General features: G+C 40.3%; 1 protein-coding gene across 1 annotated transcript; it reads right to left on the reverse strand.

Annotated features, from left to right (window-relative positions):
* Nucleotides 1-1,345: 1,345 nt before the first annotated feature.
* FAM204A (family with sequence similarity 204 member A) lies at nucleotides 1,346-27,795 on the reverse strand. Its single transcript, XM_056850186.1, has 8 exons — nucleotides 27,779-27,795; nucleotides 21,654-21,913; nucleotides 20,177-20,267; nucleotides 18,207-18,237; nucleotides 17,682-17,781; nucleotides 15,948-16,037; nucleotides 1,759-1,865; nucleotides 1,346-1,420 (listed from the first exon to the last, which is right to left on the reverse strand). The coding sequence occupies exons 2-8, from the start codon at nucleotides 21,909-21,911 to the stop codon at nucleotides 1,369-1,371; spliced, it is 729 nt and encodes a 242-aa protein (XP_056706164.1). The 5' UTR covers nucleotides 21,912-21,913; nucleotides 27,779-27,795; the 3' UTR covers nucleotides 1,346-1,368.
* Between the last annotated feature and the right edge of the window lie 81 nt (nucleotides 27,796-27,876).

Raw genomic sequence — 27,876 nt, forward strand, 5'->3', positions numbered from 1 at the left:
TGAAATTGCAACATTCTATGCATAAACAGCATGATGACAGAAACAGAAATTTTGTAAACAATGGCTTGGATCTAGCGATATACAAGTGGAAATATAAACATCACACTTCTGCTTGTGTAAGACCTTGTTTTACACCTAGCGCTTCCATGCTTATATTTTATAGTGCCCAATGGTGCACAAGATCTTGCCTAAGCAGTAACACAAGTGAGGATATAGTAAGTGTGACTTACTGCAAGCAGTTTCCACAGTCTTTTTTGTGTGTGTGTGTTTCCATCTGTGCAAGAGCTCCAGCACAAGTGAAATTTTGGATTCTAGATCCAACCCACTACATCTAAATATGCGCTGTTATGGCGAAGACCGCTTGGATACTGAATTACTCTTCCAAGTGGGACAAATAATAGGTCTATTTTGTTTGATAAAATATGTATTCATAAAGAAAGGAGGTTAATGCTCAACTTACCTAAATATGCAAAAAAAATCTCCCCATATTGCCTATGTACTTAAAATAAAGGGTTTGCAGATTTATGGTGCTCTGAGGTAGAAACCTGTTTGGGGGTGATTTATGGACTTTGCTGTGTATTTAACTGCCAATGTAACTAATTACAGTTGACATGAGTGCAATATTTCAAACTCTCATCTTTGTGAAATACAGTTTTCTACTGGGGGGGGGGGAGGAAGACATCAAACACCCTCAGGGCTACTAAAGAAGAATGAATTATTTCATGGTAGGCTGGAAACTTGGGATGTCACAAACCTTGAAATTACTATTTCTTGGCATATTGTTTTAGTTCAAACTACTTGAACACAGTAAATCACCATCTAATTCTTTGTTCTTGAAACAGTTAATCTTGGTAGATAATAAGTAAAATGTACCAGTTTAATCCAAACAAACTGGTGAGAAGCATTTGCAGAAGCTTCTATGTGGGCAGTGTTCATTTGTTTAGTTCTGAGGAAATATTATGATTATCTTTTCTCATTATTTCAAGGCAGGCATTCCAAACATTGCATTTTACTTTAAATAAAGATTGCTTCTGATACTAATAAATACTTGAATAAATTTATACAAAGTTATTTTCAATATTATATTCTTAATAGTTCTGTAACAAACAAGAGACTTTAAATCTTGAGGATGTGTGAAAGGGAATACGTTGGAAACATTTCCTGTGATGAAGACACAAGTTTTGAGATATTCCAGAGAAACCTAATAGAGTATGGAATGCAAACCTAAATTACTCCACAGTGATCCAGCTGCACAAATAAGGCTAATAAAAATATAATTTATGTATTCTCACTACTAACAAACCCTTTCCTTTATCTTTAAAATTCCCCCCCCGCTTTCCCCCCGCTTCCATCCAAGGCACAAACTAACTACATGTATCCCATGTTGCTTTTTGTTTCCCATCTTTTCTTGGCTTCAAATCTGAAAAGAAATACAAACACATGTCAGTATCTGCTGAAATACACTATGGGGAGTTTTAAATCAAACTTCTTTTATTAGCTATAGCTAGGGTTTTAAAACTAGGGTTTTAAATACTCCAGTAATTACAAAAAAGAAAGTATAAACATTTGATTAATGTATCAGTTGTAGTAAAGATTCTACATTAAATAGATGCAGTACTTAAGGAAATAACCAAGGTCAAATTAAACAAATAAGGATTAGTACAAGCCTATTTGAAGGAAGAAAACATCCAAGAGACTCTGAGTTAAATTCACACAGATCTACTACTAGTTTAAAATAAAAGAAGGCCAATGACATACCCCCACGCAAGCTTCTTTTTCTTTTTGGCTTCTTGAGAAGCCTCTGCATCGTGTTTCATTTTTACGAAATTTCGGCAGGCAACAGCTTTGGCAATTTTCACACCAAGCTAAGGAAAAATAACAGTAAGAGAAATCAACAAAATGTACCAACAATTTCACTTGGATAATATTTGTTCTGCCTCAAGCCACCACGGGACCTTGTCTGTGCATATTCCAATAAATTGCTGGAATGATGGTGATCTGAGTGAGCAAACCTATACCTACACCCATTTGTCATTTAGTTATTCAACACACACAACATAAAATCAGCAGCAGGACAGACCTATGCTAGGTTAAAATCAGCAACAGAAAATTTAAACTCAAGTATACATCACATTTAATTTTAGGACACTCTGAAACAAGGCAAAGATGACCATGCAACAACAATAATACATTTTCATTGTTTCATTTAAGCATCCATTGGCTAGAAGTTGGATGCATTATTTAATTGCACAGGCTACTTCTTTAAAGAGATGCAATTTTTAAAGGGAAAGCTCGGGAGATGCTCCAAAAGGCTCAGAGTATGAAATCAACATAAGATAATGTACAGCAAATAATATGACACATTTAAATTTAGCATTCATGATTTTATTATTTTATTTAGAATATCAGCACCAATTTAAATTACACCAGATTAACTTACAAACCAATTTGTTTCATCACTATGATTTTCTCCATCAAGCATGCACAACATGACTAGTATGCTATATAACAAATCATGATGGATTAGATATTTTCTAGAGATGCAAACCAGAAAAATTTAATCCTACACCAAACAACTTCAAAAACCATCCTTTCATGGGTGTCATTGGGATTTGAATGACTCTAAGTGATTACTCACAATGGTTAAAATCTGGGGGGCCAACACAAGAAGATTCCACATATGCAGGTGGCCTTGGAAGTCCATTCAAGTTACACACAGGACTCTTAAGATAACTTTTGAAATGGTCCACGGTTGCAGCACAAAAAGTTGTGATGGGACCAGAAGATTAGGAAAACACTGATTCACATATGGAAGCTCTTTAGCCTACGCTGGGGGTTCCAGAGATTTCAATTAATTATGACTTCAAGCCACTTTAAAGAGAATCTCAAGATCTAAAATGCAAATTCTAGGTGGCCAAATAAGAGCACAACCAATAAGGAACAACTCCTATAAAATCTCCAATGAAGCACAGAAGTGGCATGACACTGTTTTTGCTATTTATTTCAGTTGGCATTGGTATGTTTCTGATATATTTACAGTAGAATTCTAAGCAGAGCTACATCACTTTAAGTCCATTGACCTCAATGGACGTAGAAGCGTATAACTCTGCACAGGATTGCACTGTTAAGACTACTGACTACCAAAACCTATGCAAACACAACCAGTAATAATTTTTGCTGTCCCAAAGCAGAGCAAAACAATATTCATTAGTATGAATATTTTTGGGGAAGAACTGCACAATGAAACACAAATACACCATTTTAAAATAAAAGCACATTACTTATGTTTTGTGTCACACATATAAAATAGGATCCCTTGAAACTGCAGGTGCATATTTTCAAAGTTATCATAGGAAGAGAGCATCTGCTAAATAACATAGTGAATTGGGTTACCTTGGAGGAGCTTTCCCCTAGTTCAAAGGCAAAGGATGCAAGACATGAGGAAGGGCAGAGGGGGTCAGGCAAAAGAAACAAGGATGTGGGAGAAGGTGCAGAGAGGAAAGACCCCATGTGCACAAAAGATCAATGGAAGTCCACAGAAGGGAGTACCCTTCTTCCCTGCACATGACCACTGAGTGTAAGAACTGGGATGTAGGCATTCATGCCTCTCCCAACGTAGAGAAACATAGACGTGTAGGTACACATATGCAAGTTCCCTCTTTTCCTTTTGCTGTGCCCCCTTCGCCCACTGGATGTCTCCCAACTTGTCATACATTTTAAGACTGAAAAGGAAACAAATATAGTTAACTATGATGTTTATAATTAGTGCTGGAAGACTACTGCCTATGGTTCAAAATGTAAATGTGGTACTTTTACCATGACAACCCAGTATCTATCTTCCTCATCAACCTACCCGTTAGATAAACTCATAAATCCTCATGGTAAATAATTTTTTTGGGGGGAGGGGGGTTACTGCCTAGCTCCTTGGGTATTCACTGTCCAGATCACGAAGTTTGAATCTCTAGCAGATTCTTCAGGCTTTACTATAAGCACATCACCTACTAAAGGAGGAATGATGAGAGCAAGGCATATTGGAGAATATGAATAATCTGACTGTCAGTGGATCTAATACCACAGAGCTATTTCCATTCTATCCATCTTAATTAAAATTAATTCATTGTGGTCCTACCACACCCTTATGAATTGTAGACTACAGAAATTGTTTTTGGTACATGTGGCCTATGGGCCAAATGGCTCAGCACAAACATGAGATTTAGTCCAGTGGCTGCGGTTATTTGCTTGATGCACACATTAAAGTTCACATCATCTGAGCGTCATCATTTTCTTTGGTGTCAAGTACAGCTTCACACATACAACAGTAATTTACACAGAGAGCTCACCAAAACACAATAGGTAGTCTCTGCTTGGACCAAGTATGTGCATAGGAGCTGCCATTCATGACCATTAAAACTCCAATTTTTGTTAGGTAAAACTGTAAGACATCCTGTGATAGTCATTCAAACTTGACCTAATTATAAGCCATTCTTAGAAGAAGAAGAAAACCAGACTAAGCAGGGCTAAAAGAATAAATCATGAATATGGAGCAGAAATCTGTCAAAGGAATCAACTATACTTTAACCACTAAAAAGGTAATTATGCAAGAGGGCACAAGCAATAATTTTAAACCATAGGGAGCAGATGGTTTTTATTATTATAAATAGGAATCAAACAGCCCATTCCTGAACTCTTGGCGGGAAAGAGCTCAGGAGGAGCACAAGTGCCCACGCTGGTGTCCATGCTGCTTGCGCCGGCACCACTTGCGCTGCTGTGAGGGGCAGGGATGCCGGCATTGGGCCACTCATGTCAACCTCCCCAGAGATGCCAGCTTGGCCTCCTGCCGGCGTCCCACTGGCACAAAGCCCCATGCCAGTGTGCTGGGGGGGCATTCCAGTAGGCAGCTTCCTGACCCCTTTTGCCCCGGGTATGCAGTTGACAACAACAGTGTTGCTGCGCCAGCTTTTTTGCTGGCACAGCCTCACTGTTTTCAATGGGGCAAAAAAAATTTTAAAAGGCTTTTTAATGCCTTTTGGCGGGCGGGGAACGGCTTTGGAGGCACCACGGCAGTGCCTTGACCACACCGTCCCCAGCCGCCGAAGGCTCAGGAATGGGCTGAAATTGTCCCTTTACAAATACCATTCAGCAAGTCACAGCTGACTTATGATGACCCCCTAGAGTTTTCAAGGCAAGCAATGTTCAGAGGTGGTTTGCCATTGCCCACCTCTATGTCATGACCCTGGTATTCCTTGGAGGTCTCCCATCCAAACAATTCCAAGGTTGACCCTGCTTAGCTTCTGAGGTCTGATCAGATCAGGCTTGCCTGGCTATCCAGGTCAGGGCCATATATACATTTTAAAAAATAATTCAAGTCTGTCCTTACACAGAGGGAGACTTATCTACTATTAGCTAGCGTTTGTAAACATTTATTAGCTTGTAAACATTTGCCTTCCACTGAGTCTGTCTGAGTTCAGAGTTCTCTGGACTGCTGCCTTGTGACTCCTATAGCCTTGGAAAAATAGGTCTCTAAAACAGGTAAAAATAGTCCACTCTTTTGCAGTATTTATGTGCCTATGGATATGCTGCAGAGAGAATAAGATGTTACGATTCAGGGACTGATGTGTTGTAGACAATTAAACGCAGCCATGCCTGGTTCAGTGTAAGCACTTTGCTTTCCCACCCACACCCTCACATCCCAAAATAAGTCCCTTAAAGTCTTGGTCAATGGCTTTACATTTTAAAAAAAATGTTTCAGGTCATCAGATAATATAACAAAATGAAATGCTGGTAAGAAGCAATAAAACATGGATAAAAATATATACAACAATTTCTTGTGTAGTCGAAGTATCAGCATTTTCCATATAGAACATCCAATATTTTGCTGCATTTTAATTAAGGTGTCTAAACATTATCACAAAGAACTGCAAATTGGTCAGAGCACGCAGTAAGGAAAATTAAGCTCTAAAGGCTTTTTATCACCACATTTCAGGAACCAAGGGTGTAAAATGTTCTAATTTGGGATATATTAAAAGCCATAAAAGGTCTTTCAAAAAGATTAATGGTACTTTGCTTGGATTTAAGATAAGGGCTTTAGCTGGTTGGAAAAGCAGGGCCCTGGCTAGACCCTTGAGGCATTCATCTTTACAGCCACTTGGAAGATTTGTAAAAGCGTCTGCATAACCTCAAGCAAACGCACTGCGACATTAAAAAAAATTCCTTTCAATTTTATAGGTTTAAAGTGTGTAAATCATATTGGGAAGTAATGTAGACATACTGGTTCATCCTTGTAACATAGTACAGATTTTTAAAAGACAAACTTTTTAATCAAGTTAGTTTTCTAAGAGGCAAAAATCACTTTATTGAAGTTTACAGATAATCATTTCAAATATCTTGCTCTTGCAGCTTAATACAGCATAACTGCAAACTTGTTATCCATGATCTTTCATAAAAAAAATTATATCCATCCAGGATCTCTAACAACAAATTTCTGAATTGTATAAAGGTACTTATTTAAAAATACCAATTATCATACTTCAACTTTATTGTGGAATAACAGGTTTCTATGAAAAATATTTATACTATTCCCTTTTGTTCTTTAATTAAATGAAAACAGATGTTTTCTGAAGTAAAGCGGAACCATTACTGAAGTACTTAAAGTGCTAAGGTCTTTAATTTTTATATCAGTTTGGTCTACAATTCCTGATTGTCTTTACTCAAGCTCAACATTAATGTCAAGCAAGTTACCTAGGAGACGAAAGAGATCAAAGAGACAAAACCCCCTCAAATGTCTGATTAATCAAGCCTGCAAACAGCTTATTTCTTTTAGCCTGCATGCAAGTATGAAAATGAGATTCAGGGAGCCGTACATTGTGCAGATTTGTTCATTCTTATCAGAACAAAGCCAGCGGCAGCTTATTTCATGGATCATTGGCACTGTCATCAGTGCTACACAGAACGGGTGACAGCTCCTCATTTTGAGGCTTGAACAAAATTAGCAAAAAGTCGGCACAAATTAGCCTCTCATCTTTTTAGTAATATGACATTATTCATTTACTTTTTATCCAATTTTTAATTTTTTCCTTGTCAGCTATCCCTTTTTAGTGTTTCTTGCACAGCATCATAAACGCCCTTTTTGAAATTAAAACACACACACACACACCAAGAAACAGCTGAAGTTGAAATAGTAAATAAAGTTGGAGCGGCAAGAGAAGAGGAAATGTGTTCTCTCATCCCAGCTGCAAAATATATCAACACTAGCTTTCAAAACAAACAGAATTTACATGAAATATTTGATTGCAATATTACACGAGGGTGTCGGTATAACCCATCATAGCTCTTGAAATCTACTGAGGATGCTCTCCTAGAGGAGTCGTTCATACACCAAGTTGGAAGATCAAGAGGAAGCTAGCTCAGTGGCCACTTCCAGGCCATGGAATCCACTCCCTACGGAAGCTTGTTTGTGACCCGGTTTACTTCTGGGGGCAACGCAAAGCTTTTTCGATGAAGCTGCCCTTTAGCAGCCAATGACAGACACCTCTGCTGTTAGCTGTGTATTGGTTTTAACGTTTTGTATTACAATATATCATGGTTGGGTTCATAAATAGTTGCGCTTTAACGTTTGGGGCATCACCTTAAGCTCCTGAGTGAGCGGAATAAAATTCCAAAAACAGATAAAGATTTATTTCAAAGAACTATTGTAAAATACCGACTTCTCTAGGACATGAATAATGAGACAGAACATTCAAGACTAGATTCAGAAATGTCATATGTAGGTATGTTCTATAAAAGGCTAAACCCAAAGGGGTTTTAACGGAACATCTCTATTCTAACAGGTCCTGAAGCATCTTGCGGTCTATCAGAGAAACCAAACAGCCTTTTAATACTATATTACAGTTTCTCATCAAATATGAATCTAGTTATTTCAGGTTCTGCCTGCAGCAATGATTTTCCCCTTTTATATTATGGAGTTATCCACTGCTGATGTATATTAAATATATAAAGCAAACAAGAATATTGAGTGGATTCTGAAGTGAGAATGATCTTCTGTCAATGATTTGTTCAACTTCTAGTGTGAAAGACTTTGCTGGGTTTCCACTGCTGGATACTGAAGCATCAAATTATGTGCAGACGACACCGTTATGTAGAATGGATACAAAAATTGTTCTTATATTTAAGCTTTGTTTTAGATTTAAATATTTACATGCAAGAAACTTCCTCCATTCATAAAAAGCATTAAAAATTAACTATAAGCTGTTAGATGTTTTACACAGTCGCCTTGTAAGAAAGGCTGTTTTAAAAAAAAGAACTGTAGTACTGTTTTCAGCAATTTCTTTATCTCTGTTCTTCTAAGTAAGAAAGCTTATTAACAAGCTTTGAACTTAAAATCACATTTACAATAATGTGCCATCAACAGTTTTATAAGCTAATTAGAAAAAAAGATTAATTAATGACTGGCTGCTAATAAAATGGCAATCATGAAGAAAGAAACCAAGGGTGCTAAGCTTCAACTACCACCAATTAAGAGCTAATTACAAACAAATTATATATGTGTTTTGCTGTGGGCTTTAATTTACTAAAATGGTTTTAATTAAAAGAGAAAACATGCTGATTAATTGAACTGCAGGAAAAAAATCTACAGTATAAACTGTGCTTTGTCTCTTTAATTAGACTTGTAACATCTGAAATCTTTTTTAAGGTTTTTAAAAAGAAGATATACATAATTAAGAGAGCATATGAATATAATCCTAGGTGATAACCTTTATTGTACGACAGGGGGTTAAGAGAAAACAACCTCAATCTGAAGAGAAACTAAGAAACACCTTCACTAGGATGAGACAGAAAAAGTAGTAACAAATAAAATGGGTTTGGCTCTAATTTTTTTCCTATAACCTAAACATTTAGAATTTATTATTTTTCATCACAATGTGTTTCAAGCACTTTGAGCCATGGAATAGCACAATGTGACAATATATGTCTACGATTTTTTTGTGGTCTGTGTTTATATTAAATAATTGGACAAGAGATTCTACTGCACAAATACTAGTAAAATGAATGAAGAACACCACCACTGATTTTGAGGGGTACTGACATGGATAAACTCCCAGATTGTGCTCCATCTATTAACTGGAAATAAGAATCTCAGTGGGACTGTATTAGTTGATCTTGATATTTCCCCCCAAAAACAGTTAAAAGCATAAACTTTAATAACTCTGTTATATGCTAAACGTGCACTATCAAAACAGCATTCCCCTTGAAAAATTACTGCACATTGTTAGCATGATGGGCAGGGGGCAATGGAAACTGGGAGAATACACTCAGAATAATGGCACAGAGAATGTTCCGGTTGCACAAGAATAGTATCATAACAAAAAGCTAATTAATTTCTTTAATTATACTAAAAAAATTAAGGTTTTTACAGCAAAGCACATGGCTTCGCTGTAAAATTATGATATTTTACATCTTTCACACCAAAATGCCAGAACCGAAAGCTAATGCTTAAGCAGTTTTGACAGCAGTGTTCCTACTTGGAGTGTGACCGTTGTTGCAGCAATGCAACATTTTAAAGTGTAATTTGGCAGGGAAATACAGTGTTGGTCAGAGATTTGTCTCTGTTATTGCCCTCCGGTTAACAGGCTGTAGCACTCTGTAACAAGAGTAGCTGACAAACGTCACAAACCAACTCAAGAACCTTTAATGCGAAGAACAGTGATGTTGCTGAAATTTGTAATCCCCAGATTCAGATCATGAACTCTGGTGGCTTGTAATGCTTGTCTTCAATACGAGATGACCAGTATGGCTTAAACGTTTCTCCTGCCGGCAACCACTTATATCCAATTCTGCTGGGAGGGAAGAAAGCTCTCCCTCATTCTCAACATCTTGAACATTGAAATAGCACAGGACACAGATGACAAGTACCATGGAAACTATCTGGCACCCTCGACAACTGCCCGTTCCCAGGATCCCTGGTGCCTGGGATGCCATCACGGCAGTATTCAACTTGCCGGAGAGAGGGGATGCTGTAAGGTAAGCCACTTTAGGGGCTTTCAAGGAGGTGAATCTGAAAGCCCCAGTGAGCTCCTGCTGACATTATGAGGAATGCTGTGGGGTTTCTCAATCTGGCTTGTGGGGGGAGAACCAGTTTTTAGAACCATGGGGAGTTAATTTATCACTGATTAAGAATTCTGAGGCAGCTTTTTTCCTTTGGCTCTTAGGTACCTAAAAGTGGGGGACAAGCAACAAAATGCTCGGGATTGATTTTAGGTTGCTCGAGGCTAGTTGCAAAGGCAATAACAGCCCAAGCTTTGCAGCAGCTATCCCCAGGCAAGCAAAAACAACCTTTTTGGCTCTGGCCCCTGCCTAGTGGAACACTCCCTGTAGTGAGATCCAGGCCCTGCAAGACTTAAACCCATTCCACAGGGCCTGCAAAACAGAGTTGTTCCACCGGGCATATGGTTGAGGACAGTAACAGGTTCTATCCTGCTGGCTTCCCTTCTCTCCTTCCCCTCTCTTCTGTTCCGCAACTGTTGGGGGCGCTTCCGATTTTAATTGATGTTCTAATCAATTATTTACTGTTTTGATTTTAATTGATGTTCTAGCCTGTATATATATTGTATTGGTTTCAAATTGTATAACTAATGTTGTAAGGTGCTCTGTGCCCGACTTGTCAGGATAGAATGGCCTAAAAATTCGATACATTATTATTATTCTCCCCTTTCTAGCCATTGTAGGGACTCTAACCGTGTGCCAGCTGGGGTACAGTTAGGGCAAATTTAGATGTGATGCTTTAAATGAGACTGCTCCAGGATTCTAGGTTTGTACTATTTTTTTTGATGCATACTCTGGGGCTGTGCTCAGAATTAGATAGAAAGATAACAGATAACCACTGAAATTTCAGCAAGAGAGAAGAGTACTCCAATAAAAGCATTAAAAAAAAATAGGAAACTCTGAAATTCTTCAAGGAGACAGACTCAAGATATTACTGATACTATTCTTGAGATGTCTGCAGACAGGTTACATTTACCTGAGTGTTTGAGAAAGTGGAGGGGGGTTCGTGGCATTGAATTCTTACCATGGTCATTGAGAACCATGGAACAGCATTTTCCAACTTAGGATGAATGTGATGTTTTCTGAATTAAGGATGCTTTTCAATGCATTGCTAGTGAATCCTGGTAATTTTATGGCCATCAACGGTTTTCCATCCCACTAGACTCCCAAAAGATGCAGAGAACTCTGATTACCAGTTATGTGGCTTCTATTTCTGTTTCTAGCAAATCAGCGGCAAGCACTAATAAAAGTAGAATTGTTGAACATAAAAGGATTCCCCAGGCATTACAATCACATGTACTGGGAGCCTGCCAATTGTATATATTGGAAGTGCGCAGCATCTGTGCTCCTCCCAGCATGCACAGTTGCCATGTTGTCTGAAGGGGGCAATGCACAGATTTTGCCTACACATATAACCTTTGTTCATGTTATACCAGACCCTGATTTTTCAGGGTTCGGGTTTGCAGGTGCCAAAGTCCACGCATCACCCCTTCTTGACAACTTGGAAATTACTCAATTCAAAATAATATCAAAAGAAATAGAGAAGAGATCACAGTAGTAAGAATTTGGTATACAGCAATTCAAACCCAAACCATACCCTGGTCTGCAGATATCACACAGCTTCTAAAAGCACACCCAGAATCAACAGAATGGTAACCCTCTGCAGAACCTCTCAGCAATGCCAAAGCATGACTATCTGTACTCAAATACAGTCTGCAACAAGTGCTTCATTTCTACGTTTAGACTAAGTTTTAGACCTGTTTTGGCATTCCCTAGCCTTTCAGAGCATGTTTTCATAGGTCTTCTTAGGCATCTCTTTATTTTTGGTTTTATTTCCCCCCAAAATACTGACACTGCTCTATCAGTTTCACAGGCTTAGAAATGTTATACATCAAAAATTAGTTTCACTTATTAAGGAAGGAAGCAGCTTTAAGAACTCTCGAATCTATGCCTCAAAGCAAAGGCTTTATCAGCAGGTTCCAGTTACTGTCTCTTGAAAAAGAAAATATGACCGATTAAAAATCTACATACCTGATTTCTAAAGAACACACTCATCCAGTGAACACCCAGTCCCCCTTACGCTAACACAACTTAACCCACAAGTATATTAAAATACATTTGTACTGAATGTACTAAAATACATTTAATACTGTATTTAACATAAAAATACAAATGGGAGATAAGTTATGTATCTATGTAATCTTTTTCAAGGTTTCTGTGCTAGCATGTGGTCAGTTTTCTGTTCTCCAAGGACTTGATGTAAAATGAAAAGCAAGGAAGATGTCTTCAAGGGATCTCACCCTGTATTAAGTACACTCTGCTACATTCCTGAAGATTAAGAATTTCATGTGAAGGAAGGAGGGAGTAACCAAAGCTCTACCCTAAATGCACACGTATAGGGCTTAGGAAAACTCCTGTGTTTTTGTGTGTGTTTTTTTTTAAATTAGAAGAAATCCATATACCTCCCACCAAGAGTTCAATATAGTATACCGTAGTCAAGAAAGGATAATTTATTTATATTATTTGCTTCATTTATACCCTGCCCTTCTCCCCAATGGGGAACCAAAGTAATTTACATTGTTTTCCTCTCCTCCATTTTACCTCACATGAGGCAGGTAAGGCTAAGAGTGGTTGACTGGGCCAAGGCCACCCAGCAAGCTTCCATGGCACAGTGGTGATTTGAACCTGGGTCCCCCCAACGTTAGGCAATAGCCACCATATTACACTGGCTCTCACCATGGAGCTTCAATGGTGAGAAACAGCATATCAGAGTGGTCGAGGCATGACAGAAAGAGGGGAGGCGCCCCAAAGCTGAGCAAGCAACACTTCAACAGCCATCAGCTGAGAATTAAAGCATGTGGCTGAAAACTTATATCCAAATGAGAGGGACAAAGAGAGGGGAAGGGTCCACTCACCAACAGAAACAGGGACACACCCTGCGGCGGCCATGGGGTGAGACTCTGAGGCAACTGCCTTCTGGACTGAAGAGGGTCCAAACAATTAAGGTCAGGGGATTGCAGTGATGAGGAAAAGGAGGTGAAATTGCCCCCACTCCCCCTTCTATCACCAGACCTGCACTTGTGGAAGGGGAGGAAGGGGGCATTTTTCTTCTCCCTCCACCCTAAAGTCTCCTGACCCACATGTTTGTTTGTTCATGTGGGTTCCGCAATTCAATCAGCTTTCTGAGGGTTGGAAGGGGCTGCCTTTGTGAAATGTTTCCATTTACTGGAGCCTCTGTCTTATTCCCCCCACCCCCAGAACCGAATTCAAAGTGATGGCAGTCAGAACAAAAGGATGCATAACATTTCACATACCAAAAAAAATGTAAAATAAAAATACTGTTACTAACTACCATCCAGAATATTAGGTTGTATAAATACATTAACATTAAGGCTTTCATAGCTCAAGCCTTATGTTAGAAGGGAGATTAATTGTGGACTATTGTCTTAAAAGGAGCTATCATCTTAAAAGAGAGACTGATTCTATTCCAATATTTTCAAGAAAATACAATCAATAAATATAATGCTTTAAAATGTCACTTTTATGGACAGATTAATACACAAAAGGGTTAACCGACAAAGTTCTTAGGTGTCTAAGCTCTGAAGCAATCAAAGTTCAGAGCCTCACCCCAAACTGCATACAGTTCTGCATAAATGACATTTTAAAGGAATTTCAAAATAAAATTTTTAAATTGAAATAAAATAAAAGGTGCATTGAAACATATTTCCAATTTCTTATACGACTGGATAAAGTTGACAGCATCTTCTGGCTAATTAACCAGACTAAACCATTAAAGCAGTTTTCTTTCTATTTGCAAGAACACATAGTACAAGTGCCAGAGAAGTGAGGGCTTTTAATCAATGATTTGTAGCCTGCAACCCTTTGTGAGCTATGCTGCCAAAACCAGCCTCTATCCAAGGTGACTTTATATCCCATCATCTGGAAGAGCATTCTAAGTGCCTGTTTGTACATCTATGCAAAGCGTCGGGATGCTCTGGGGGTGATGGGACCTGGTTCTCTGTGGTGACAGCCAGACTTTTAGGTAAATGGGGGGAGAGGGGAGGCCTGGCTGCATTTGCCCGGTGCAGTGCCAGGCAAGCTGGCAAAGAGCAGGACTGAAGGGAGGAAGGTGGCCAGGAACAATGGGGTGGGGGATGGGATTCCTCCCGTGAGTTTCGCAGGCCCCCACTTGTTTTTATTTAACCTGTATATTTTGTATAGAAGTTGCTTTGAGTCTCCAGTATGGAAAGAGTATATATGCTTAAATAAATAAATATAAAAGAATTTTGCAAAAGTCAAACTGATGAGTTACAAGATATGCTAGAAGAATATTAATATACATGTAAGCAATTACTTTTTGCAGTGCCTTCTTCCGTTTCTGGCAATGCTAATTTAAAACTAGTATTTGGGTTTTATTGCACTTGTCATATTTCTACCCATAAAATGTAATATTATGTTGTTTAAAGGCAACACTATACTTGCAATTCTTTCCTCCTCCCATCTTCTCTTGAAGTCAGAAGTAATCAAAGACAGAGAGGTGTATAATATCATGGGGGAGGGTATTTCGGTACCTGCCGATCTGACAAAATCAGATTTTGTAGTTGAATCTGAGGAGGGCAGGGTTTGGGGAGGGAAGAGGCCTCAGCTGGATATAATGCCATACAGTTCACCCTCCAGAGCAGCCATTTTCTCCATGGAGACAGATCTCTGTTGACTGGAATTCAGTTGTAATTCTGGGAGATCTCCAGGTCCAACCTGGAGGTTGGCAACCTCTGCGTGACTTGAAACTACCCAACTTACATGACTCAACTAGGTCAGGCTGCTTGCTACTGTTCAACAGCAAACACCCTATGAATAGCGGTTAGAGCTTTAGAGTAGGGTCTGGGAGACCAAGGTTCGAATTCCCATCTTGCTGTGGAAGCTCACTGGGTGATTTTGTACCAGTCACATACTTTTAGCCTAACCTACTTTACAGGGTTGTTGTGCAGATAAAAAGGAGAGGAGAATAATGTAAGTTGCTTTGGTCCCCATTGTGGAGACAGGTGGGGTAAAAATGAAGGCAATAAATAATGAATATAGCTGAAGATGGGAGGTAGATAAGAAGTACATTGGTGAATGGCTGAGGAGGAGAGAATGAGACAGGGAAAGGGGAGAGGATATGGGGGTTGCAGGAGGAGGGAAAGAGGAAATCATGTGAGGAAGGGGATGGAGGGGAACGTGATGTACCCCCACACACACACACACACATCCTTGTGGGTTCCCTACCATGCAAGTGGGCCTGGCCCAGTGACTGGCATGACACAATTGGGCCACAGTTTTCCTTGGCTGTCGGGGAGACGGAAAGCTTAAGACAGAGGGCCAGATAAAGGTAGGTTGGCTGTTGGGTGGGAAATTCCTGGACCTCAGAAGGTTATAATGCCATAGACTCCACCCTCCAAAGCAGCCATTTCCTCCATGGGAACGAGGGTTTCCAACCTCCAGGTGGGGGCTGGAGAGCATACAGAATTACAACTGCTCTGCAGATCACAGGGATCAGTTCTCCTGGAGAACTGCTTTGGAGGGTGGATTCTTTGGCATTAGACCCTGCTGAGGTCGCTTTGCCTCTTACTGTTCCACCCCCAAATGTCCAGGAATTTCCCAACCTGGAGCTGGCAACCCTAAGGAGAAAAGGAAGCTGGAAAAAGGGAGAGGCTATGAGGGCTTTCAGGAAAGGAAAGAGGAAATAGTGAGGACGGGGGAAATGACTTGTCTCCCACAAGTCGCTGTGGGTGCCCACTTGTTCAACTATAATAGCCCATTTCTAACCATATGCTTGAAAAATGTATCTCCTGAAAGAACAAGGCAAATGAGATAAACTATCTAAGCATATTTATTAACCATACTATAAAGATCTATAAAGATCAACTTACCTCTCGAGTAGCTAATCTATCACTTAGTTCATCAGCCTGTGCAATATCTCCATCAGCTACAGCTCTGTCTATGCTGATTTCAAGGCCAGACTGGAAAAAAATGTCAAATAAAAAAGTTCCCAGTAAAATACCAATTGAACATTGTAAACATATGCTCAAGGATAGTTATCATATCCAAAATAAAGTTCATATCCACAATAATATTCATTTAAATAGCGTTAATTTCCTGTATAATAAATTACACATAGAATATTTTTAACGAACAGTATCATCAACTACTCACAGAATGGTTGTTCAAGAACAAATTGTTGTATTAGTTCCACCTTATGTGTTGGATAAATACTGTCGTTTTAAAAAATTACATGGACTAGTTTACGCCTGTCAGAGTAAAATTTTATCTCAATATCTGACTTATCTGTTCCATCCCTCGAGCTCCTCTGAATAAAATGTGATGTGTATGTGTCAAATAATATGAAGAATGCCAATTACCACTCTGTCTTTTCAGTTCTTAGATCTTATCTTTCTCCAAAAAAATTCTGGCATGGTGCCACTCCACTACTTCACTATATTACTGATTCCAAGCCTGCAGACAGTCAAGTGAAAAAGAAGACTACATTTTTAATCTTTGAAAACAAGCAATAAGAAGGAGCCCTAATAACACGGGCAAATCCTAACTTGTCTTGAGTTAACATTTACAAATGAACGACCACTAATGAATGCAATAATAATAATGTAATAGATTTCTGCCCTGAAACTCTAGTTTCATCTTTATGGAACACTATACTTGTAATATAGATGAAGGAAGAAAAAAAGGAAATAGAATGATAATTACAACTTGATATTGTGTCAAGATTTTACTAGAAAAAAAATCATCTTTTAATTAAAAAGAATTGGTCACTGGAATTAAGTTTTTGCTTTATATATGTGTGTTTTATATGTTTTCACAGGTCACCCTAATCTACTTTGTTATTTAAGGCAAAAGGGAAATAGATAACTTGTTATTGGCTGCTAAGAAATATTAATAAGCAGATAACACAAAGGAACTCATGTCAGAGAGGACCAGAAAAGAAAATGGCCTAGCAGCAAAATAATTATTAGTATTGTGGCAGTAACAGAAAATCTCACACTCACGATAGCTCCCAAAAAATTAACGTTGCATTTTCAACAATGCCCTTGGATCTGAGATACGAAGGCATTAATGCAAACGACCAATGAAGTCTGTTTTATACTTTTGTAAATGTAATCCAAATCTAGGATGGCTCTAAAATACTTAAAGCTAAACTGAAATCTCTGCTAAAACATCAGTATACGTTTATAGACTGTGGCTGCTTTCTTTGGATATAATTTTTAATATACATTAATCACTTTTGAACCTTAGGTCTCCAAGCAACTTACATTAATCAGAAACCAGCAACATACACAACCTGGGATAAAGAAAAAAGACCAGAGTAGCTTCAAAGCATGTTGCAGCTCTAGGATTTATAGGATCAAGAATCTGAACAGATACATAAGAAAGACCAAAACAACAAAACAGTTTTTCACATGGTCTTGTTATAAGTGATTCCTCAGAAACAAAGGAAACAAGGTTCTTTGCACAGAGTGGGCAAAATCTATTCTTGCTAATGGGTGAAAGTATATAATTGCTTATCATTAAAAGGTATGATTAAGTTATGGTTGCTTTTTGTCCTTTGAAGAACAGTGCATTTAAATGAGGAACTCTGAATAATAAATCACCTTTGGATTGCCTTCCTTGCTTGCAAGCGATTCAAACCTATCGTTGATTCCAAAATACTGAGTGAGCTCTCTCAACTGGCTTTCATTTGTGGATTGTTGACTACAAAGAAAAACACAAAACAGCTGCATGGAACTCTTATATTTTTCAAATGTGACATTAAAATGTAAATTAAAATATTCTTCATTACACTATCTTTGAATCTGGAAAGGATGACTCATTCTACAAGTATACTTGGAAATGATTACAGGTTGCTAAATTATCATGAAGTTTTATTTACTTTTGTTCTATTGATCTAAGGCTAAAATGAGGATGTAACTAATCTATGGCCATATCTACATTTAGCAGCAAAAATTTAAAAAATGTAGTTTTGTTATGAAATTAAATTACTTGAATGGCCAAACTGAATGTTTGTGTAGACATGAAATATTAACTGAGCTCACAAACAAATCAACCTAAAGGCACTCAAAAGGCAAAACACTTTAAATTTCATTTTAAATAATATAGCATTTTTTTAAAAAAAATACCTCTCTTCTTTCTTATCTGTTTTCAGTTTAACTGGAAAAAAAGAAACGTGCATTAACATTTGTGAGAAATATCCATGAAGAACAAAAGAAAAGACTTAGGGGCTTGATCTGGTTTATCATAGCACAGTGCCCACGGAGCGTTGCTTCCCTCTTCCTTTTCCACTTTTTTTTTTACAAGGAGGCACTACTCCAGTTTGTGATGGGGAAAATATGCTGTATATGCTTCCCGTAATCCAGAATGGGCTTGGTGTTAGGCACACCCGGGGGAGGCCTAGACATAGACAATTATTTTTGTTGCCGTCAAGTCATAGCTGACTTATGGAGACCCTGTACAGTTTTCAAGGCAAGAGACGTTCAGAAGTAGTTTTCCAAGGACTCCTTTACAAGCTGCAAGGACCTTAAATTATACGGGCTGTTGAACTTTCTTCTTTGGAATTGATTTGTGTATAACACTGTTTTGCATTTTGTGTTTGTATGCACAATATAGTGATTGACTAATCAGCATATTTCTGTCTGTTTTGCCATAAGTGCTTGAGTATTCCAGTAGTCACTTTTGGGGCACTAGCTTTTGTTTCGGTTGCACAACCTCCAGGTACTAGCTGAAGATCTCCTGCTATTACAACTGATCTCCAGCCGATAGAGATCAGTTCACCTGGAGAAAATGGCCACTTTGGCAATTGGACTCTATGGTATTGAAGTCTCTTCCTTCCTCAAACCCTGCCCTCCTCAGGCTCCACCCCCAAAAACTCCCGCCGGTGGTGAAGATGGACCTGGCAACCCTAGCCCAAGGTCACCCAGGAAGCTTCCATGGTGCGAGTGGGGATTTGAACCTAGGTTTCTCAGGTCCAAGTCCGATATCTTAACCATTACACCACACTGGCTCCTACAGATGATATGCCTTCACAGAACTAAGGTAAGTACAGAAAGGGCTTGACTCTATCTGTGCAGGTATATCATCTATGTGTAGGTATATAGATGATACACAAATAGGGTCAAGCCCTTACTGTTCTAACTGCTTCTAAATAATTATAGCAATGTAATCCATACTATCTAACTCTTTTATACTAAACCTAATAATATAACATGCTGTGATCACTGTCCACATGCACTGAAAGAAGCATTGTGAAATGCCATGCTGCTACTATACCCTCCTGCATACAGGAAGGGAAACCAAAAAAGGGGAAAGCTCTGTGCAGGAACCAGGGTCCTCACACAAATTGTGCATGGTGGAGACAAGTACTTTTAAAAAGAAAGTTTCGGGCACAAAATTCCAGAGTCAAACCAACTGTGCATCTACAAGAACAGAAATATTAGTTCAAATGCCACCACAAAACTCATTAATTATTTAAATCTTGAATTGCCTTGCAATCAAAATACACATAAGAACCCCTGAAGTTCAATTAGCAGTGTGTGAGACCCAATCTTGAAATTAAACCCCAGCTCAGTCACGGACTTATTTTCACAAGTCACTCTCTCTCACCTTCAGTTCTCCAATAAAACTAGAAGAAATGACCTGCGTAATGTGGTCACTGAAAGAATAAATGACAAACATAGGAAAGCGCATGGAATATTAAAGGCAATGCAAAAATGGTGGCAAGATCTGAAGAGTTACACCAGGCAAGCCTGAAGGCCCTGGACGTCTTCTTGAAGAATAGCCTCTCCTCTCTTACTACAAAAAGATATTTCAAACCCTTCTCAGTTTGTCATGTGAAAGAAAGATATTGTCTGAGAAACAGACATCCAGAACTAGCCGCACAGCTTGACAATGATAAATATGTTTAATTCCTCTGAAACACAGCCATATCATAGACCATCCTAAAGTTCAATATACCACAAAGCATTTGTGTCACTGGTGCCAGCTAAGCCTTCCACTAAACCACTTTACAACTTGAATACCCACCATTAGCATTTTCAACCAACCACTAGCATTACATTTCCCAGCACTTGTATCAATTTTTTAAAAAACAAACCTTTTCTGGAACGCTTCCTCTTTCGTCCCCTTTCTCTCTGATTTGTTTGGGTTTTCATTTCAAAGTTTTTCTTCTGCAAATTCTGAAATTTCTGTTGAAAGAGAAAACAAGCAAAGTGAAAAACTTCGGGGGCGGGGGAGATTCGTTTGTTCATTACAGTCAATGAATGTAAAAAATAAGCTTCCCCTTGGAAACATTCAACATTTATGGTGTGTCATGTCCCTCTTTTGTGAAAGCTGCATTTTGCTGGTCCAAATTTTCAAGCATTAGACATATATAGCTTGATTCAGAGCTAGGTTTGCCAACCTCCAGGTACTAGCTGGAGATCTCCTGCTATTACAACTGATCTCCAGCCGATAGAGATCAGTTCACCTGGAGAAAATGCCAACTTTGGCAATCGGACACTATGGCACTGAAGTCCCTCCCCTCCCCAAACCCCACCCTCCTCAGGCTCCTCCCCAAAAACCTCCCACTGGTAGTGAAGAGGGACCTGGCAGCCCTATTCAGAGCACTGTGGATGCTCCAATACCCAGAGCTCCCAGACAGCACAAGTTTCTCCCATCCACTTGCAACCCTGAATACAATGGGAAAATGCAGGAGGAATTACCGCTGGTGCAGAATGCCTAGCTTCTACAAGCAAAACAGACCAAACCTTATAGCTGAGCGGGGTGGGGAGCGGTCAGGGAGCTTCAGACTGAGTTGACCAACTATCCTTGTTTTTGTTGTGGCAACTCTCACATCCTGAACCTTTAATTACGTAGAAATGTTCTTCAGGCATCAATTTCAAACTTCAGGCAGGCCTAAAATTTGGGCTTGTTAAAACAAAAGACCTCCATGCCATATGTAAAGCTATTCTTCAAATATAGTTGAGCTTGGAAAATGTTTGGCCATGAGATATAGAGGGCTACTGTTTAGAAAACACATCCCCAAAGCCCACTGGGGCTTGCAAAACTAGTTGAGAAGTTTCCAGATGCAGCTAAGGCATAACACAATTGTTAAATGTATCAAGGAAATAAGAATACTCATAGATGGATAAGTTATAACTCCTCATAGTGGACGACAGTTATGAAGAAAAAGGCATTTATTTGGAGGTTAATAAAAAGAAGTTAACTTCTGAAAACCTTTCTACAGACTTTCTTTTCGCCTATCTTGGTTAGCTACTCAAAACAAGTTCTCCAGTTCTGGTTTACCCTATGTTAAATCACCACATCTGAAAACGGATCCTGATGGATAAGACTGTGTGCTTACACCTGACATGAGAAGTTGTGTAAGAGAATTCATCACAAGTCTCTCCTTTACTATTACCTTAAAACACTATTCAGTTAAAATTATGTTCCAGTAAAAATCAGAAATTTCTTTTCAGTTCACAACTTAAAATAGCAATCCATTCGAAAGAACATGACTTCTTATTTTAGCAAAAGGGGTGACTATGCTACTCTTTCATTTCAGTCATGCATGGAGTCGTAATTGAACCTACATTCCACATATCTGAAGAAACTCCAGAAGGACATGTTTGGGATTCCTGTATATCATCTGCCACTGCTGAAGCAGGTTTGCTTTCAGGAATACTTTTAGGTTTCCCAGTCTTGAAGTCAGAAGTTTGAGCTCCTCCGAAATCTTTTTGTTCTCTCTCCTTTTTTAAGATGGGCACAGGACCTTCCAACGTTTCTTCATCATCAGAACTTGTGTCAACATCACTTTCATTCACACCGGGAGGCAACAGACCACTCCACATATCTAGGTATAAAATGATATCCAAAACACTCATTATTATGGAGAACATTTTAACCCACCCACCCCGCCTCCACATGCCTTGAAAGATTGTTGATTCTGCAGCAGTAATACAACTAGAGTAATAACTTCTCATGCATCTTACTTCTTAACAATCCATTCATCATTCAGATTTTCTAAGTTTGGAAACTGAATGGGAAAACAAATCCTTCGGATGTACAAAGAGAATTAGAAAAATACAGCATTACAAAAATAATTACTCTTCCATTTGAAGTTCTAAGTGGCTTACACAGGCTGGCTAGAATTAATGCCCAACATCTTAGCATTTATCAAACGAGCAGTTCGCACAACTGACCTATTTCAGAAACATTTCTCAACTGATTATAATAACTTCAAGTACTTTTGTACCTGCGTAGCTTGTAACTGATAGCTATGGTCCAGAATGGAATTGTGCTTAAAAAGAGAAGAATAGAAGGCCATCAACAAGGTGTACAAAATAAGGGAACTATAGCTAAGATAGCTAAAAACATATTGGATATTTTAAAAGAAAATAATTTTGAAAGATTTTTTTTCGATATCTCTTTAAGTGTCCTGCATGCAGTTCATCAACAACTTTAAGGCAAACTTTTTCACTTTGTATACATCCATTGAGAAGCCACAGTTGGCTACAGTTGACCTGACCATGTAAGAAAGCTAGAAGACAACATACAGGGCAGTGTTGTGTATTGACGCAATAAGTCCGGAAATATAACAGATATGCCCACTGGGCACAGCACTGAACCACATAACCGTGACGCCAGGTGTACCCAAAGGTGACTTTTTCCTTTACAGAGATAGAACTGCTGAATTTTTTAGAAAGGATTTCCATACAATTGCAATGAGTCTCCTCAAGTCAGGAAATCAACTAATTCAGTCTTCCACAAACGTGATCACTAAGCAGTTCTCCAAAAATGCATAAACACTGCATATTTGTGAAAAGAGTCAGAGCATAAAATAAAAATGGTACCACAGAGATACAAAGAAGTCATCAGAACATGCATGGAAAGGTTCCTAGTGAAATTTAAAGCCTAACAAAAATAGGGGACTGCTTCAAGTCTCTTACCATTGACAAAGGTTTCCCAAACCCTGATCCCACTGATTTGGAATGAATCATTTCAGGTTTGGTCATTCATGGACTTCAGGCAGGGAAAACTGCACAAGTAAAAATGTAAAAGGCTCCTTTTCTTTTTCAGGCTGCTGATGTGCCTAAAATGGCTAATGTTCTTTGGTGGATGATAGGTAGGTAGTTACACTGACGCTTGGCTGAACTATCCATGACAAAGTCCAGCGGGTGCACAGCAGGACCATCACTAGAGTAACTGTTTAATTGTAAGAATTTAGTACAAATCTTATCTTCACATAAACAGCAGTGCTGAAAGAAAAAGCATTTTTTGATCACAAGAGACATCACCCTTTCTCTCTCACATGACCTTTCTAAGATGACATGGAGGAAGGGTGGAAGTATCTGTGTTAAACTTTTTAAAAAGAAAAATATGTTCCAATTGACAGGTTGGGAAAGTAGTCTCAATTTATTTACATCATTTATACCCTGCTTTTTTGCCCTCTTCAGGCCACCAAGGAGGCTAAAAGATTAAAAACATACATAATATAAGTCACCTTTTAAAAATACATTAAAACCAAACAAAACAACATCATTGACAACCCTAAATCCAAGCAAGAACATATCATGATAACACTAAAAAAAACAAAGCTAAAATACACATACATAAGCATAAAAACAATTAAAACACAGGGCAGCAAGGAGGGGTTACTGAGGCAGCGCCAGACAAAACAAATAAGTCATCACCCACTGGCAAATGACAGCAAGAAAGGGGGACGAGTCTCCCTGTGGAGAGAGTTCCAAAGTTATGGTCCATGACAGGTCCCATGACGTGTTCCCTCTCCCAGGTTGCCATCTATCTAATCTCAGAAGGCAGCGGCATCCAAACCAGGGTCTTGGAAGATGAGCACAGTGGTCAGGTAGGTTCGTAATGGAATAGGTGGTTTAATAAAACAGATTAGTCAACTAAGCATTATAGCTGTACTCTACAGGAAGATCAGTCTCAAATTCTGTTCTAAATGCTTTTAAACCCTACAATTCCAAATATTTCCTTTAAGGTGAACCAATAAGGCAACTTGTTATCCAGTTCAGAGCATCCAAGCCAACCTGCTTAGAGTTCCAACAATGCTCCTCATTGGCCCAGCGCTAGTCTTTCTGCAATTCCTGTACACATGCTCAGAGCAAATAAGCATCTCATCTACAGTTGCAAACTATGACTTGAGAAATTCCTGCAGATTTGGGAGTGGTGCCTGGGGAGAAGAAGAAGAAGAGTTGGTTTTTATATGCCAACTTTCCCTACTAAAGGAAGAATCAAACCAGCTTACAATCACCTTCCTTTCCCCACAACAGACACCCTGTGAGGTAGGTGGGGCTGAGACAGCTCTAACAGAATTGTGACTAGCCCAAGGTCAGCAAGTTGGTTTCATGTGTAGGAGTTGGGAAACCAATACAGTTCACCGGATTAGCATCAGCTGCTCATGTGGAGGGGTGGGGAATCCAACCTGGTTCTCCAAATTAGAGTCCACTGCTCCAAACCACTACACCATGCTGGGACGACAAAGTTGAGGGCAGCAAGTTCAATAAGGATGTGATGGCCTAGAGTACCCCCCACTGAAGCTGTCATTTCCTCCAGAAGAAATTATCTCTGCTGCCTGAAAATCAAGTGTAATTCTGGGGAAACTTTAGGCCCCTCCTGGAAGCTGGCAACCCTAACACCAATTATGTGAATGTTTGCACATCTTTAACAAGGAACAAATCTTCCTGTAAAAGAACTTGAGAACAAGGTTCTAAACCAGCGGTTCTTAACCTGTGGGTCGTGACCCCTTTGGGGGTCGAACGACCCTTTCACAGGGGTCGCCTAAGACCATCGGAAAACTCCCTCAGACCCCGCGCAGGGCTCTTCCCCCTCCCACCCCCCTTTTCAGGCTCCCCAGACGAGGAAAGGGAGGAAGCCACCTCAGCAACTCGCTCTCTCACTCTTTCCCCCTCCCGCCCCACCAGGCCCGAAACCCACCTCGCCATTGGCCACGCTGCGTCACATGAGGCCAACGTTCCTTTCCCCCCCTTCCCTCCCTCGTCCCCTCCCGCGCAGTTGGCGGGAGCCGCGGTGGCTTCTTCCTCAAGCAGCGTGGGGACGGGAGGCTGCTCTGCGCTGGGGACGCCGGGGATGAGTTTCGCCCCCTGAGGCGGCTCAGACGGGCAAATTGGAGCCCTCCGCCGTTTCCTCCCCCTCCCCAGGGTCTCTTGTCTGAGGGGGAGCCGTTGCGGGCTCCGTGAGAGAGGCTTAGGTTGTGCTCAGCTTTTGTGCTTGGTTTCTGCCTTCTCTTCCCTGCCACGGTTTCTGCATTGAAAACTGCCTTTGGGGGTGGGGGGGCGATGGCAGCATTCACAAAAGGGGACGTTGCAACCCCTCAGGACATTCTGTTCAAAGTCTCGGTACTTCAGGAAGGAAGAGCAAAACATGGCTCAGTGACAGAGCATCTGCTTGGCATGCAGAAGGTCCCAGGTTCAATCCCCGGCATCTTCAGTTAAAGCAGTGGTTCCCAAACCTTTTGAATAATGGAGCACTTTTCAGGAGAGAAATTAGTCATTAATTTTCACTTAGCAATGACAGTAGCATTTTTCTTTCCAGTATCATCATGGAGCACTAGGAGATGTTTCGCGGAGCACCAAGTGCTCCATGGAGAACAGTTAGGAAACAGCTGAGTTAAAGGATCAGAAATTCGGTGATGTGAAAGGCCTTGACCTAAGACCCTGGAGAGCCGCTTCCAGTCTGAGTAGACAATACTGAGGATCTGATTCAGTAGAAGGCAGCTTTGTGTGTTTGCAAAACTTCCAAGGAGATAGATCGGGATGGGTCTTAGTCTGTCTGCAGCAGTAGTAAAGAGCAAGAATCTAGCACCTTAAAGACTAACAACATTTCTGGCAGGGTACATGGCCTTTCATGAGTCACAGCTCACCTTCTTCACGGCTCACTCCTTCCAAGGGCAGGGAGATTTTGATTGTGAATGAATTGAGGTTGGGAGTTTATTTCCTTCTGGTGTATTTTGTTTTTATTTACTGTATTGGCTTCTCCAATGATCCCAGGCGGAGAATATGGTTCCCCTGAATTGCTGAATGTTCATGAGCACAATTAGCTGCCTTGCGCAAACCTAACGTAACATCTAAAATGTCTCCCTATGTGATGAAAATACATCCTGCATATCAGATATTTACATTACGATTCATAACAGTAGCAAAATAGCAACGAAAATAGCAACAGGTACAAAGTAGCAACGAAAATAATTTTATGGTTGGGGGTCACCACAACATGAGGAACTGTATTAAAGGGTCGCAGCATCAGGAAGCTTGAGAACCACTGTCCTACAGTGGCAGACCATAAATGGCAGTAAAGATTTTACTATCTCCATGTAAAATGTTCTCTACCAAATTGAGCTTCCCACACTCAGAACTGCTGGCCATCATACAACTGGATCTGGCGTGGCGACACGCCCCACCTACCCACCCCCAGAAGCATCTGTTGGTCCCGTTTTGTTCTGGTACAATTTGCTACAGCCTAATTCATAACCCAGAACAGGATCTGGGGACCGAAAAGTGAAGGAAAGGCTCTTGTTTCTTGATTGGGAGCAGAGCCCCGAATACCCACCTTCAAATGCATGATCTCTTACAGCGCATTCTTAGAGAGTTCCTTCAGGCTAAGCCCATTGAAATGAATGGGATTAGACTGGGGTAACTCTCCTTCTGTGAAAGCTGGACAGTGAAGAAAGCGGATAGGAAGAAAATAGATTCCGTATTTTGTCGAAGGCTTTCACGGTCAGAGTTCATTGGTTCTCGTAGGTTATCCAGGCTGTGTAACCGTGGTCTTGGTATTTTCTTTCTTGACGTTTCGCCAGCAGCTGTGGCCGGCATCTTCAGAGGAGACACTGTCCTTCAGTGTTACTCCTCTGAAGATGCCTGCCACAGCTGCTGGCGAAACGTCAGGAAAGAAAATACCAAGACCACGGTTACACAGCCCGGATAACCTACGAGAACCAAAATAGATTCCTTTGAAATGTGGTGTTGGAGGAGAGTGTTACGGATACCGTGGACTGCCAAAAAAACAAATCAGTGGGTTATAGAGCAAATCAAGCCTGAACTGACCCTAGAAGCTCAAATGACTAAACTGAGGCTATTGTATTTTGGTCATGTCATGAGAAGACAGGAGTCACTGGAAAAGACAATCATGCTAGGAAAAGTTGAGGGCAGCAGGAAAAGAGGAAGACCCAACAAGAGATAGATTGACTCAATAAGGAAGCCACAGCCCTCAATTTGCAAGACCTGAGCAAGGCTGTCAAAGACAGGACATTTTGGAGGACTTTCATTCATAGGGTCGCCATGAGTCGGAAGCGACTGGACAGCACTTAACACACACACACACACACAAGCCCATTGAAATGAATGGGCTTAGACTGGAGTCACTCTCCTTCGTTCGCCTAGTCATTTTCCCCTTTCCCCTAGCCTACCTAGCACGGGTGTTGTAAGGATAAAACGGGGAAGGGAGGACCGAGGGAAGGCAGTATACAAATGCACAGAGAAGCAAACGCGCAGGAAGGGAGGGGGGGACGCCTAGATAGACTCCCACATTCACAAACGGCAGAGACGTTTTCCTCCCCGCCTTTCCCCTGTCGCTCGGCCTCATCGGCCCCCTTCCATTCCCGGGGGTGAACCCAGCGATCCCCCGCAAGCCCAAAGACGACCGCGGCCCCGCCGCGACGCGGCCCTTTCCCGCTCACCAGCAGCCCTGTTTACATCGCCGCCATCTTGGAGCTTCTCCGTAGGCCCGCCCCCCGCTCCGCCCTTCGCCCAATCAGCGGAGGCGGGAGGCGGGGCC

Source organism: Euleptes europaea, chromosome 5 (genome assembly GCF_029931775.1).
Source record: "Euleptes europaea isolate rEulEur1 chromosome 5, rEulEur1.hap1, whole genome shotgun sequence".
Taxonomy (NCBI): domain Eukaryota; kingdom Metazoa; phylum Chordata; class Lepidosauria; order Squamata; family Sphaerodactylidae; genus Euleptes; species Euleptes europaea.